Source organism: Vanessa atalanta, chromosome 10 (genome assembly GCF_905147765.1).
Source record: "Vanessa atalanta chromosome 10, ilVanAtal1.2, whole genome shotgun sequence".
Lineage (NCBI taxonomy): Eukaryota > Metazoa > Arthropoda > Insecta > Lepidoptera > Nymphalidae > Vanessa > Vanessa atalanta.
Window position 1 is genome coordinate 18,851 of NC_061880.1, and position 15,435 is coordinate 34,285.

Consider the following 15,435-nt stretch of genomic DNA (forward strand, 5'->3'; position numbering starts at 1 on the left):
CCGCGCAGGGAAAATGTTCATTAATATAAACACCTCATAGCTACAAAAATACGAAATTTGTTGTTTAAATAATCCAATAAGTATCAAGCCAAGCTGTCGATACGCCTGTGCTCCGCTAACGCGGCTCACCTTACGTCCGGCGCCTTTCTTCATTCGAATTAATTAAAGATAATATTTATATCATTGGTGTTCTCATTTAATTTTTCTTTTCTACATAAACTAACGTACAATTTTGACGAGTATTCTGTAGATATTATGTAGATCTACAAAATCGGAACGTAAAGTTCTGTGCATTTATTATACTTTTGGCACCTCTAGTATTCATAGACCGTCCGGAAACACCCAACTTGAATAATATGAGAGTTACATATTAATCGGAATTGTAAAAACAAATAAGTTGAATAACATCAATACGATTTATTTTATTGTATCACAAACCTACTTATTCGAATTGTATTTTAGTATAATTTGAATATGTATCAAGAATAAACAAATCTCGCAAGCCCCGCCCGCGCCACCTTCGAGACGTGTAAGACGATGTAGGACCTGAGGGTGAGCAGTGGGTGCGAGCGCTTGTAAGATTTATGTTACTGCTATGAAAATGTCGATCGCAAAGAGTGTTTCGAGTGTAGCTGAGGACTCGTCGAGTGACGTCATGGGCGGTGGAGGCTGCGCGCGGCGGCGTGGGCGCGCATGCGCGGCCCTATCGACTCGGCCGGCAGCGGGTGGTGGCGAGCGAGCAGGCACGGCAGTCGGGCGCCCGCCGCCGCTCGCTCAGAATGGAGGCGCATCAACAGACAGCGCCGCCCGTCGCGCGCCCTCTCGTCAACCCCGATGAGTATGGCGAAGTCGACACCTCCAGGTGCGCGAAACTCTATTTATGTCCTCGAGAGTATAAACCTTCCCTTGACACTATTATATCCTTTTCACGACACCCGTACCATTCCGATCGCAAGCCAAAACAATATTGTGTCAAGAAAATCTCTAAATTACAAGAAACTACGCTTTAGACCTATCTGTAATTAGTAATATTCTTATATACTTTTTTCTGTTGTCGCCTTTTTTAACATTCGTCCCTAAATATATGTTTTTAAATTCCGCATACCTACATACAGATACAAGCAATGGTTATCTGCTACGTACTTACATATCTTATCGACATAATGTTTTATAATGGCGTTCATAAGAAACGAGACAAGGCTTACTTAGTGACTCCATTTTATCTGAAACTCTTGAAGTTGTTAAATAAACTCCTCAAACGAGAAATATATGCCCACTGTTAGACGTTACTTTGGTATTTATTGATCTCAGCGTTACCGCGCTCGTTGCTATAATATTGTTACAGGTGTGGCCTTGATAAAAAGTTGGAGCTTACCAAAATCTGACAAATCATTTAAAGTCCACACATTGCCGAAAGTAATAAAGGCATTCTTGTAATCTTCCGAAATGGTAACTATTTTATGTGTCAAGGTCGATGTCAAATTACAACGGAGTCTTTAGTGAAATTAAAATAGTAGATTAGATTTCCTGTTCATTTGTTTCGCTACGGTGTCGTCACAGCGCTAGTTGCTTCTGAAACATCTGCCACTGCTTCGGATCAGATCTACCAATTTTGAATAAATTTTAAACAAAAATGTCGTCATAAATGACTTATAATACGTAAATAAATATTAATAAAAAAAATATCTATATTATTTTTCAAATGTAGCCTATAATTAATTGGTGACAATAAGACGAATAAGATGTTTTAACTGCATTTTAGAATCAATATTAAATACAAAAGTGTTTGTTTTTCCTCAGCTGAACGTAAATTATTGAAAGGAAATAACTTATATTAACTTGTATTCTATAGAAAACGAATCAAAACAAATTGCAGCAGTATTGCTTGGTCAAATGCTATACTCAAGGCGTAATAATCACATCACCTTTCAGGTACCCCGCGCCTAAAGAGGCAACTCACAAGGTTCGCGGCCGCAGCGACCTGCTCGAGCTGATCTGCGGCGCGGGGACGGTCGACCCCGAGCTGTTGACCGTTAAGACGTTCTATTTCTTTTTCTACTCGGCCTTTGGCTCTCTCTTCCCACTGATGGGCGTATACTTTAAACAAATGGGTATGAACGCAGGGCAATGTGGCCTGCTCATCGGCACGAGACCTTTTGTGGAGTTCCTATCGGCGCCATTTTGGGGTGGCCTGGCGGATAGATGGCAGAAGGGAAGGACACTATTGCTGGCGTCCCTCAGTGCATGGATAGTATTCACGTTACCTCTGAGTTGGGTACAGCCGACAGCGGTGTCATGCGTGCAGCCAGTTAACGACAGCGTCTATCGGCTGGTGTCACCGCGTTACGACGAAGACTGGCCCACATCAACACGCCACTTCCGCCTGCCCTCGGCTGGGCGCGAGGGTTCGCCGCTATCGGTCTCTGATGCTGAAAACTATAATCCCGACACTAACTCCAACTGGGTCACGCCCTTACATTCTTATATTGTATACAGCACGCCCGACATTCAGAAAACATTTTTCCTGCTATTACTGCTCGTCGTCATTGGAGAATTCTTCAGCGCACCAGCGATCACTTTAGCAGACTCTGCTGTTATAACTTTACTGGGAGAAGACGCCGACAGGTAAGACCCTACATTTAAACCTAACTGTAACAAAATCGAATGCGTCAAATAATATCAAAACATACTATTATTTATTCAAGTAGACTAATAAAAGCACTTTTGGATTGTTACGTTACAGTGTCGAACTAAATGTAAAGCTACTACCGGTTCGGAAAATAGATTCTATTGAGAAAAACCGGCAAGAAACTCAGTAGTTACCTACTCTTTTCCACAATTTGAATAATAATCACTAAAACAATTACATTTTTATATATCACGCTTTTTATCTTTAATATAATGCTGTATTGAGTAATATGCCTTATTTATCAATGTTTTTTTGACAGGAGCTTTAAATTATTTAATAGGCCAAGTTGAAATATTTTATTTTATTTATTAACTTTTCGAAGTCGGAAGCGAAGTGTTATTAGTTTATCTTTCATTTCCTTGTTCGTGTATTAAAAACATTATACACTGAAAACATACTAGGTAGGTTTTAAAACAAATACATTTATTTTCATAAGACTTATACTAAAATACTTATCGCGTTCTGGACAGGTATGGACACCAACGGATGTTTGGTTCACTGGGTTGGGGCTTGGCGATGTTCTTTGTTGGTATCGCATTGGACCACAGTACAGCTTTCAGCACGCATCCTTGTGGAGGTCCGCAACGCTATGAGAAAAATTACACTATCTGCTTCGCTACGTTCTCGGTGCTGATGGGTGCTGCACTAATAACTGCTACCCAGGTGTCCTAACTGACATATACTTTAAACTAAAAATAACTCAACTGACGCATTTGCTTATAAAATCTGAACTTTTAAAATAATCTGTGCACATTAAAGATATTTTAACATTAACGAATCCAGCTATAGCAGAAAATGTTTAATTTGAATTTTAAAATCGTTCATAAAATACACGAATCTTCTGGAATAAAAATGAAATTACCTGCACTAGATCAAGTTCAAGTACGAGACGATAAGCGTAGAGACTCCACCAGCTCCCGCACCTTCCGAGCCAACCCACGAAGAACGCTTGCAAGAGCAACTCGCGGAGCAACTCCAACTTCCCGGTCTCGACACAAGCGCTCCACCGCTTCGTCAACCGGCTTTGGAACATGCTAAGGTAAACATTTCTCAATAAATTCGTTATTCTGTTATCATTTCAAATAGACGAAAGATGGAAAACAGAGACAACCGCCCGGATGATGCTTATGAGAAAAGTCAAAAACTGTTTATTCTTAGAAATAGTTTTGTTTTTCATAACTAACTTTTCTACTAATTAATGGCGAAACACTCCTAATTTCTAAATTTGAATTAAAATTAGCGTATAAAAGTATTAAAAACTGTAACTAGGTCAAAAATTCCAATACACTTTTTCGCTGGTCACTGCAACAGCTTCGAGACTATCCATATTAAAAATAAAACTGGAACTGCGTCTTTAACTTAATTGTTAAGTCTATAACCAAACTGGCCCGCGATAGTTCGCGGTGAATTTGCTATTTCTAGCAATATACACATATCTAATTCAATTTTCTAGGTATTGTGAGGTATATATGTATATCATATTTATTACATTATTCGTTTTTTTGGAACAACGCATAGTTATACTTTTATTAAAGGGAACCACCCAACAAAGCAAAAATTAAAAAAATATAAAACAAAAATAAGGTATTTATGGCCAAAATCTGTTATAAATCAATTCGCCGATTCGGCCCGCCGATTTTCTTTCGGCGGTTCCTCACACGATGAAAGTATTTCTCTTGTTACTATAAGAATATTTTGACTTTCAATGAGCAAATGTCAGCCGAGCCGAAATGAAAGTGGTTAGAACACGTGCATCTTAACCGATGATTTCGGGTTCAAAGCCAGGCAAGCACCACTGAATTTTCATCTGCTTAATTTGTGTTTATAATTCAACTCGTGCTCGACGTTGAAGGAAAATATCGTGAGGAAACCTGCATGTGTCTAATTTCAACGAAATTCTGCCACATGTGTATTCCACCAACCCGCCTTGGAGCAGCGTGGTGGAATATGCTCTATACATTCTCGTCGAAGGGACAGGAGGCCTTAACCCAGCTGTGGGAAATTTATAGGCTGTTAATGTAAGCAAATGTCAAAGTCAACGTCGAACAAGAACTTGATTTTACACATAGTTCAAACAACAATACAAGTAACTGCCTCTAAAAGATCCCCTGCTAGACTTAGGCCTTTTTTCTCTTTTGAGAAGGTTTTCTGAGCTTTCTCCAAAATGCACTTTATATATAAATGCGCTCTGTAAGAAATATTAAACTGTTCTTACAACGCCAACGCGCCACCAACCTTAGGAACTAAGATGTTACATTCCCATGCGTGCAGTTCAAACCACAACAATACAATATAAGTATGGTTGTATGGCCGTAGAATACATGACGAGCGGGTGACATCCAGGTAATCTGTTTCCTTCAGTGCCAATGCTAATTAAATAGATAATACTACAATATATTATAATATTTTCTGCATGAAAATCAACGAATTCTGCAATTAATTGTTCTTCGAGTGATTTCAAATATTGTTAGCCCTTAGATCGTAAATAAACATTGAGACATTGTAATAATATGTGTCGCTACAGGTGTTCGCACAGACCACTCGCGAGATGCCAGAGTGGGTGACGGTTCTGAAGCAGTTCCAGAACGTGAAGGCGGCTTCTTTCCTCCTCGTCGCCTGGTTCATGGGTTTCGGAATAGGCCTCATCTTTACATTTCTTTTCTGGCATTTGCAGGTATTAACACTAGCAATATAGTTTCGCCTTTAAAATAAATGGTGTTTTATTATTTTATACATTCCATAGACTTTTTGAGATTATTCAAAGGGATTTTAATAGTAAAATGTAGTTCGTAGTTAAATAATGGATTGCTCTCGTGACTGGTGTATTTTCCGCAGGATATCGGCGGCTCGCCCACGCTCTTCGGCGTCGCCTCCGTCATCAACCACATCTCCGAAATCTTTGCTTATTTCTTTAGCTTCAAACTGATTACGCAAATGGGTCACGTTAAAGTAATTAATTATATATACTTTATAAAAGCTTCATTATTTCAATAACATTTATGATTTATCTAGATACATTTTCTAATGTGTGAAATTCTTCCAATGTGCCTCTAGGTACTGTGCCTAGGTCTGGCGGGCAACGTGGTCCGGTTTCTGTACATCTCGTGGCTCACGCTGCCGTGGTGGGTTCTGCCCTTCGAGTTCGTGCAGGGCGTGACGCACGCCGCCGTCTGGGCCGCATGCTGCTCCTACATCGCCCACGGTGCCCCTCCGAACCTGCGCTCCTCCGCTCAAGGCGTATTGCAAGGTTCTGCCGTTAACACAGACATATGCAAGACAGGCAGACAGTGCAAATACATATTGCGATAAAAACCCATCGGGATACCGTAAACAGAGCTTTGTATATATTTTATCTAATGAGTTTTTTCTTAAGTTTCCTTTAATGGACGATACAATAGAGTTGAGTTTCAAGTTTTCAACTCTAAGGTGGTTTAGGTAAACCATCTTTATGACCTTTAAATCTGGCATTTAGTAATGATGGTCGGTGTTTTTTTCAAAACTTAGAGCATTAGCAAATATCCATTTACGCTGTATGATTATCACTCAGTCTTGTTTAGTTAGTATTTACACTATATACTGATTACAACTACAGAATCTCCCGACATGGACCCTACTCCACATAGCCTTCTGGCGCACTGACATAGACGATTTGACTTACTACTGAGTACTCTTTACTAATAGCTACAACATTTTCTCAACTTACTTATGGATTCGCTAGACGAAGCAAAAGATCCGTTAGAGGATCTTACGATGCCTACTTATTGAGACGGACTTATTCTCTATTATTATCTACTCTGCCGATATGAATCATATATTTTTAAACTACCTTCTTACAAACGTAAATTATCAGGACTAAGTTAAAATCATTTTTCTAGATATGCTCACATGTTCACATACTGAATTCGGAAGTGAGCTGATACAAGCGTGTTAAACATAAACATGAGTTACGTCCCGCTCGCACAGGACTGCACCACGGGCTGGGCCGCGGCTGCGGCGCGGTGCTGGGCGGCATCGCGGTGGCGAAGTGGGGCACGACGCGCACGTTCGCGGGCTACGGGATTCTGTGCGGAGTCGCCCTCGCCGCTTTCGCCTTCGTGAACTTCCGAGGCGGCGACGCCGACGCGCCGGTGGCCGGGGCCGCCATCGACGAGGAGGCGCGAGCGGTGGCCGAGGCGGGCGTGCTCGCGCCGCACGGCGTGCCCTCCAACCCGCTGCCCCGCGCCCTGTCCTCCACGCGCCTCGCTGACCTCGCACATCACGACAACTACGGCGCAACACAGGTGCGTCTGATACATACTTAAAACCTAAATCTCGCTAACACTGCATTCCCCGGATCGATGAAACATCGATTGTGTTGCAGAGCTACAGCGGCGCGGACAGCCTGAGCGTGCCGGGGGCGGCCCCCGCGCGTCCCGCCAACCCCTTCCTGTCGGAGCCCGCCTACAGATAGACGCCTCGCTCCGACGCCCTCCCGTCGCCACCATCGGGATTCATACAACAGTATTACTTTTCGCTGCACGAATTATCCTAGCGAACGCGACGACTACACTAGAGCCATCACTAGAACGTATTCTGCCGATTGTTCCCGTGGCGCGGCGCCAGGTGACCGCTGCCTTGATGAATTTATCACATATGGCAGAAATGTAGTAAAAACTGCACCGAATGCGATGCTTTCACGTTGCGTTTAAAGATACTTTAAATAGATTAAAAGGAAGAGACGACTTATTTTAAAATTCGGAACTTCTATTAGAGCGATATAAATTCGCTTGTTCTTTTACGTAGCGCCGAAGTATCTTAAATAAGTATACACATATAGGCAAATAATATTTTATAAAACAAATTTATTTTGTTTAATTATTGACAAGCGTATCTCAACCGCCTTGAATAAGAGAATATTTCGCAAGTAAAAATCAAATCATCAAATCATCGATAAAATTAAATCTCAAAGGAACAATGCCGTGTAGCTCCGCACGCACCGCAACAGTAAGGGAGTACAATACGTTGGCTATATACAGCCAAGACAGGCAGCACGTATTTATACGAATGTGACCTCATCATTATCAGCACTAGTTTCCCACAACACTCGGTTCTTACATTTTAAGGGCTCTTGACGTAATGTGGTCGGTGTGACTTCAGTTTACAACGAATTATTAAGTAAACATGTGGCACGTAAACTCCGAGCACAGCGATACCAAACCACGATGTAGACCTTATCGGCCACGATGACACGATCAGCTTCCTCCATGAGGGTCCTTACGCGCCAAGGTATCCCGATGAGTGTCCCTCTATAGCGTGTCCGCATCAAGTCATGGTCCTTGTAGATAGATGTAAGATTTCGTGTTAGATATTAACAATTACCACCTACATATATTTCGATGTGATGTCTGTATTCTTACCGTAGTAGAAATTAACCTTTATTTACAAACTAAATAATTACGATAACTAGCTTACTAAATATATTACGGGCTTCTTAGTGCGGCATTCGTTACTTGATGTTCATGCAACCTGCAGGCCCTCGGCGCGTCACGACTCACGACTCGCGCGTGGCTCGACGCGATCTTCTATCTAATAGCTCAAACTCGCTGTTGTAACGTATAGTGCGTGCTATCGGTGTATTGTAAACTAGGTAATATATTTAAGATTATATAAAGAATACTCTATATTAATACGTTATAATATCAATTATTATACCTACTGTTGACAACAAAGGGCTCCATCATTATACAGCTATGTTCTAGCCTAACCCTCCCTTCACGATTGCGCGCCCGCCCGTCGCGTCACCCGCAGACTGCTCACTGCAATATTATCGTGACTCGAGACGAATGTAATCGCCCGCCGCAATTCAATAAGAGAGGGAGTCGATTCATATTGTTGTGTAAATGTACAAGTTTTTTAATCGAGTTCATATCATGGTGTGATGAGTTAGATGTACGCATACGTTAGTAGCGGAGCCGGCGCCGCTCCGGGTCCCGCTGCCGTCGACGGACCAGCAGCGTCGCGCCGTTTCCTCTATGTTTTTGTTGATAATGTAGACATTTAAATCGATAGACATATGACTATATGTATACATTTGTTGTAAAATTACTCTTAGCGATGTGAGCGCGGCACAGTTATATATTTTTGCACTGCGCGGGGCGGCGCGGCGCGGTCGCCGCTCGCCCTCGCCCTCGCCGTCGCGGGAGGCGGCGCGGCGTTGCGCGGCCTGCGACGATCTTCAATTTCAAATATATGATAATAAATGTTGAAATATTCATCTTGTATTTTATTGAAGCTCTATTCATACTCCTCTGCCAAGACCCCTTCCCCGCTGTAACCTAGCAAGTATTTGTCAGTCCTTCCCAGAGCTCGATCCTTATGGCGACACTATCGAATGGTGTAATAATACACATTGTGTTTTCTTATTCAAAATCAGCGGGATCGAAACCTGGGCCTGGGGAGACGAATTGACATTACTTGAAATCGCGGCGTACGACCAGTATGTTCACATAACGAGCCTTATATTCACAGCCACACAGTGACAGTCACGTAGAATCTATGTAACTTAGTAATTATCTTGTGCCTGTTTTACAAGAGAGGACCGATTACTGTTGTGGTTTGGATAGTTGTGTGTGTGTGTGTGTAACACCCGCTTTGATCAGACTAGAAATAACGGCGAGCTAAGAATACAAAGAACAATTAGTCTAGTAGTATATTGTGGTTATTTTAATAGTAGGTATTATTATCTTGTGCTATATAAACTCAGGGTAAAGATGTTGAAACTCTTCTCATTGTATAAAAATAACTGTCCGATCCATTTGTAATCTTAGAGCTCCAAACTTCCTTCGGGATGAGAATAATTGATATTTTTAACTTTGACAATTTTTAAATTAAATTCTGTTGTTGAGAAAAACTAATTGGATTACTTTTTGTTATTTACCTTAGATACCTTTTGCCTAATGCGTCGATCCAACCCGAACTTTAAAAAGATCGAATCGCGAGTATTTAATAATTCAGTGATTTTTCCGATCGTTTTAAAGTCATTCGGTTTTCTTGCGGATCGACTGAGTGACCTCAGGTATCGTATCGAATCGCGAAGATTGAGAACTACGAACTGTAAACAACATAATTATGATGTTTACGTAAGACTGTGATCGGGCCATGATCGCAACTTGAACTCTGATTAGTTACGAGCAATCTATTATGTAAACATATAATCGCGGTATTTGCTAATTTGCTTGGATCAGACGGCGAACCATTTTTCAGGTTCTTACAAAATGGATACAAAGATGTTAAACACAACGTGTGGGTGAGTATCGCAATTGGCATCGTTCGACACACTTTCTTTATCCAGCTACTAGCGCCTCGCCCCGACTTCGATCGGGTGCAATGCTGATACTAAATATAGTACAGATTGTCTTACAACACTCACAGCTTTTCAGTCATTAGACAATACAGACTGCTATGTTCCTGCGTTAAATTTGTAACGTCTTTTAAAAATATTCATTTAAATTACATGCTGTAAAGAGCCATATGTATCTATATTAAATGCGCAATGTATTTAAGGTACTAGATTGGATAAGGATTAATGCTGTATTGCTTCGAAAATAAGCCATTATTTCTCATAAAAAGTGACAAAGATAACTACGGGACAGGGGACGGGGCGTACCTACTGAAAATATTACGATAAGTACTAAAACTAACGATTTCTATAAAGACAGAACTGTATCTAAGAAAGTGTTAACAACACATATATTGTATGTACCTACATATTTATTGATTTATACAATATATTCCACTAAATTCGAATTAGTCATTGTGAGTAAATTTGATACGAAACAGAAACTCCTATCTCGGTGATAAACACAGATAGCCGCTAGCAGCTGATTTATTTTTACGTTCACTGATAACCTGATAAGGACCTTACCCTGTCGCATTTACCACAAACGCTTTGGCTGAGGCCGAGTTTCGAGCGAGTGGCGCGAGATTGATTCATATTTGAAGTGTGGACCAACAATACCCTAATATTTTTATTCATTAAACGGTTTCTCGGTGAATTTCATGTTGTGTGTGGAGAAGCTCTCGGTTATGTTCCTGTAGTGCTCCGCTCGTGTGGTGCTGCACTGTGGCGTGGTGTTGTACGAGTCGAGTGCCAACATGGGTTGTGTCGCGCGCGCCGTGCCCACCGCATTCCTACACATCAACCTCTTATTGATGGTGCGTTACAAAACAATAATCACAACATATATTTCATTGCATTTGCCAATCATTTTTATCATAGAGATCCAAAACTTTCCCAAGTCTTAATTCTTATTTTTGATTCAAATATACCGTTTACAACTTTTTTCTTAAAAGATAAGTAATTCCGTATGCTGTTTCGTATATATTTATGGTTGTATGTTTTCATTTCAAAACTTGATTCAGAACACGACCATTTGGGTCACGTGGGCACCCTAACTCACGCACGGCCCGTTTACAGATAAGGCAATATTGTTTGTTACTGCTAATAGCAGGTAGTACACTCATTGTAAATAACAATAGAATGAAACAATGTTTTTAAATATATGCTCTTTTTCCAAACAATCATACGTCAGTTCGACACCATATCATCAAACACCACTACTCCTACTCCACAGCTATTCGCGGGTGCGATTCTATCAGCTGCAGCGCGTCTTAAGTGGGATCCCAGCGCTTACATCGCGGCGCGGGAGTTGTTCTCGCTGGAGTACCGCACGGCTGCCGTCATGCTGCCTGCCAGCGGATTTAGCATAATGCTGTTAGCGCATCTCGCGCTAACCGCATTGCGTTGCCGCCGACTGAGCCTGCGACGCGTACTTCTTATATTGGTATTCACTATGTTATATAATCATACAATATATGTTTATATTTCTATAATCTTAAGATTAAATGTAATGTAATGCGTTCAGTACGCGACCACAACGTTCTTGGTCGTCTGGTGCGAGGTGGTGTGGGGATGCTGGGTGACGTACCGCGTGCTGCGCTGGATGCGCGGGAAGCAGGCGGCCGAGCTGCGACACGCGCTGCAGCTGAGCGACCACCTGCACCCACTGCTACAGCACCTAGCGCACTATCACCCTCTGCCCGAGAAAGTCAACCAACTCATGGAGGTAATCATTCCCAGTTATATATTATGGAATCCGAACAATATCCGAAATGAACAAAGTAAAAGCCATCGTCATAGGTCCGACTCAAGGAAACGAATAACGAATTGACACGTGCAGGAGGCGGAGAAAGACCTGCCAAGCAACGTGTACGTGCTAGCGTGCGCCAGCGGCATCATGGTGGGGCTGCAGGCCTTGTCCGCCGCGTTGGCGCTGCTGGCCGCGCGCGGCGCGCGCCGGCCCCGCGCACGCGCACTCGACGCTCACAGCACGGTCACTACCACCACCCCGCTTAGGTCCGCAGACGATGTAAAGATTATATAATAGTTATTACCACGCATGTTCGTGCGTAAAATTAATCTCGTAAATTGTTAAAATATTACAATCCAATCCTACCGGAAAACGAGTACTACAGATAAACAACCTTAATAGCTTTCCTTCATTGCGTACTACAAAAAGTTCAGAAATAAAATATATTTTTTGCATTTACATGCTCCACCAAGCTTGGAACACAACAACACCGAGCACTGTTGTTTGGCGGTGGAATATCTGGTGAGTGGGTGGAACCTACCCAGACGGTCTTGCACAGAGCCCTCCCACCAAGTAATATATTTTATAACACTATTCCACCTAACTACTTATTTTATCTACTTTTGGTCTCCAAGGACGATAAGGACTTCGCCGACACCCAAAATGCCATCGCCAGCCAGTGCACACGTGTTGTTGTGCACATTTATAGCTAACGTTATTCGTACCTAATTTGATTCCGACGAAAAATCGTGTTAGATCTTGCTCGTGTACGAGTAAGTAAAGGGCTTATCTATGTGCTAAATGCGAATTATTTTCGTTCAACTAGAAGTGTATGTTATATAGTTGTAGGAGAGGCGACGGCGAGAAGTCTCCCCTGAGGGCGGTGTACAGGAACGGTCGCCTGGTGATGGTGTGAGAGTGCCCAGTAACTGTACTTGGTGGTGTCAGTGAACACTTCGAGTAGTGCGTCGTAGTGGTCGCTCCGCTAGCGACACAGGCACAGACAAATCATTGAAGACTGAATATGACTGCGTGCAGTGTGAATTATAATATATTTCTTATAAGTTATACATTTATATTTATTAATAGTGAATTAAACTCATTTGCATACTTTTATGAACGTGTATGGTCTTTTATTAAATAACATTACTTATATACGACACGCAGAATATTGATAATAGGATTCTGTGATTGCTCCCGACATAGGCTTCTGAAAACACCAATAAGCTATTGGTGTTTTGATCCCCTATAAAAACTAAATAAAGAACCATCTTTACAAGAAATATAAATTGAAAGATAAAATCAACAATGAGATTCAACAAGTCTTTCTTAATTTTAAACTTAAAATGCTAAGTATATTATACTTATAGAAAATCAACAAAATTATCAAAAAGAAAACGTAAACTTTGAGATCCTTGATAGATAAATCACAATTATATGTTAAACTAGAAAAAAGTAGGGAAATCTAATAAAATAAATATTTAGAATCAGTCCTGACTGCACCGAGAGCAAACAAATTTATCAGTGTCTTCTTTTGTTAAGCCAACACAGTCTTCATGGATGTACGTTTGGCATAAAAAGCATAGTCTCATATCTGCTATTCTATCCTCATCGCAAACGTAACAATACCAAGAGAACGCTGGGGGACTAGTGGGCGCGCGGGAGGGATGACAGATACCCCGTTCGGATACATGCTACACTAGCGACAATTTATGGTCGCATTCAGGTTAATTCAATATATCGTATTTGAAATAATGACACGTGGCCATATTTTTCGGACGGTCATATTCGACCCAGGTACCTTAGTTAAAAGTAATTATGATGATATAGTCACTATCCCTGACATTGAATGTTTCAAACAAATAATTTATCAAATCAGACAGAGATATATGAATATAATTGTGCAAGTTTAACCTAGTAGCTAAAGAATCATTGAGTTTACTTAAAGAATTCAAGATATTAACTGTTGCTTCTCAATATATATTCCAATGATTATGATTTTATCAGAAAACGTGTTACTCTTAAAATTGGTACATGGAACAAACACAAACTCCTGTTACTTGACTGCAAAGAGTCAGTATCTCTTTTGTGGGGCAATGTATACGGTTCTACAACAGGATCACAGAAAGCGTTCAAAATGCTCGTGAGCGAAAGGTTATAGAATGAGTTTATGGTCGATAGACTATGGGAATGAAACGATCGCCTCCTGGATATTTTATGTGATATTGAATATTTGTAAATAATAAAAGTGTAATGCTTCTATATTTAAAAGAGGAATTTTATTTGATTGGATTCGAAATACCACAGCGGATACCACAGCATTTTTAGAAATTACTCTAGATTCTCTCAAGCTGCAATAGAACTTTCACCTGTGACCCTTAAAGGCAGACTCAGCGAATGCTGCAGTTAGGTTAGTTCGACAAATAACTGATATTGAGACTGTTCACTTGTAACATTTTGCTTATTGTTTACATTATTATACTTTGGGTTTAAGCTTCAGACGCCAAAACTGTAATCTGTTCTCAAAAATCGAGATGCTCGAGCTGATTGTGATCTCGCAGCTGGATACATCCTCGGCGAGGTTTTGGCAAAATAAGAAAATGACTCAAAAAAGGAAAAAAATAACAGAGGATTGTATAAAAATATCACTTTATTGCTTGATAGTCTTAAGGCTTAACGAGAAGGTGACGTCACGCACTTCTCCTTATTGTCTAGCAGCCGCGGGAGCTGCCGCGCGGGCGCACTCGGCCCACCCGACCCCTCCGGCCCCTCCGGCCCCTCCGGCCCTCCGGCGCCCGCGCGGCCCTCGGCCTCTAACGCTACGTACCGACTGCCGGCCGATCACAGAACCTATGGAACTCACGTCTTTGTGCTCCGCTGGCGAAGCCCCGCCGGCGACTCGGCCGCCCGTGCAGCTCGCGGGCCATTCCGAGTTTTTTAGCACCACACGTCTCTCGATAATATCACTACGAGGTAAGAAAACTAATCGAAGTATAAAAATAAATTAAAGTATACGTATAGTGAGATACGCTCGTATCTTCGGTATCGTTGAACGCTGAGCTCGGCAGGCGCTTCTCCCGCGCTGATATGGTACGACTTACTCTAATCGATACAACCTACGTATATATCTTATCTAGAATAACAAATATCTTAACATTATACAATATGGCAGTCTGTTAGAGTCTAATAATACCATGTACAATGCGAGTGCCGCCCGAGTGCCGCTGCGCTCGCCGGCAACATCGGGCACTTCGCAATTTGCACATTCGATGTATAACATTGTCTTAAGTATTAACGTATAATTACAGTTCTACTCTGCGGCACCGAAACTCCCAACGTTACTCAAAAACATTTTTATGTCTAATAAAAGTGCACTTCGAATGAACAACAGAATTAGACGAAATATTTTATAAATCGCTCTGGTATAAAGTATTTTACAAATAGTTACTCTAAAAAAATAACAAGAGATTAGCGTCACCTCACACTAGTAAGATACTCATGATTCAGTAGTATTAGAGCCGTCACAATGACTTTAGAGTATTGACATATCGTCGGCGGTGCGATACCCCAGAACGATTCTGTTTCAGTATCTAATACGACTGAACCTCGACTCCCGAC

At 41.5% G+C, this 15,435-nt stretch overlaps 2 protein-coding genes across 2 annotated transcripts; both read left to right on the top strand.

Moving 5' to 3' along the window:
* Nucleotides 1–761: 761 nt before the first annotated feature.
* LOC125066744 (major facilitator superfamily domain-containing protein 6-A) lies at nucleotides 762–8,924 on the top strand. Its single transcript, XM_047674989.1, has 9 exons — nucleotides 762–862; nucleotides 1,933–2,625; nucleotides 3,160–3,352; nucleotides 3,561–3,728; nucleotides 5,214–5,363; nucleotides 5,525–5,638; nucleotides 5,744–5,936; nucleotides 6,653–6,969; nucleotides 7,050–8,924. Exons 1-9 carry the CDS (start codon nucleotides 780–782, stop codon nucleotides 7,137–7,139), a joined length of 2,001 nt encoding a protein of 666 aa, XP_047530945.1. The 5' UTR covers nucleotides 762–779; the 3' UTR covers nucleotides 7,140–8,924.
* Nucleotides 8,925–9,911: 987 nt separating this feature from the next.
* Nucleotides 9,912–12,941, top strand: LOC125066745. Its single transcript, XM_047674991.1, has 6 exons — nucleotides 9,912–9,974; nucleotides 10,232–10,882; nucleotides 11,302–11,511; nucleotides 11,593–11,793; nucleotides 11,908–12,083; nucleotides 12,661–12,941. Exons 2-6 carry the CDS (start codon nucleotides 10,823–10,825, stop codon nucleotides 12,731–12,733), a joined length of 720 nt encoding a protein of 239 aa, XP_047530947.1. The 5' UTR covers nucleotides 9,912–9,974; nucleotides 10,232–10,822; the 3' UTR covers nucleotides 12,734–12,941.
* The last annotated feature ends 2,494 nt before the right edge of the window (nucleotides 12,942–15,435 follow it).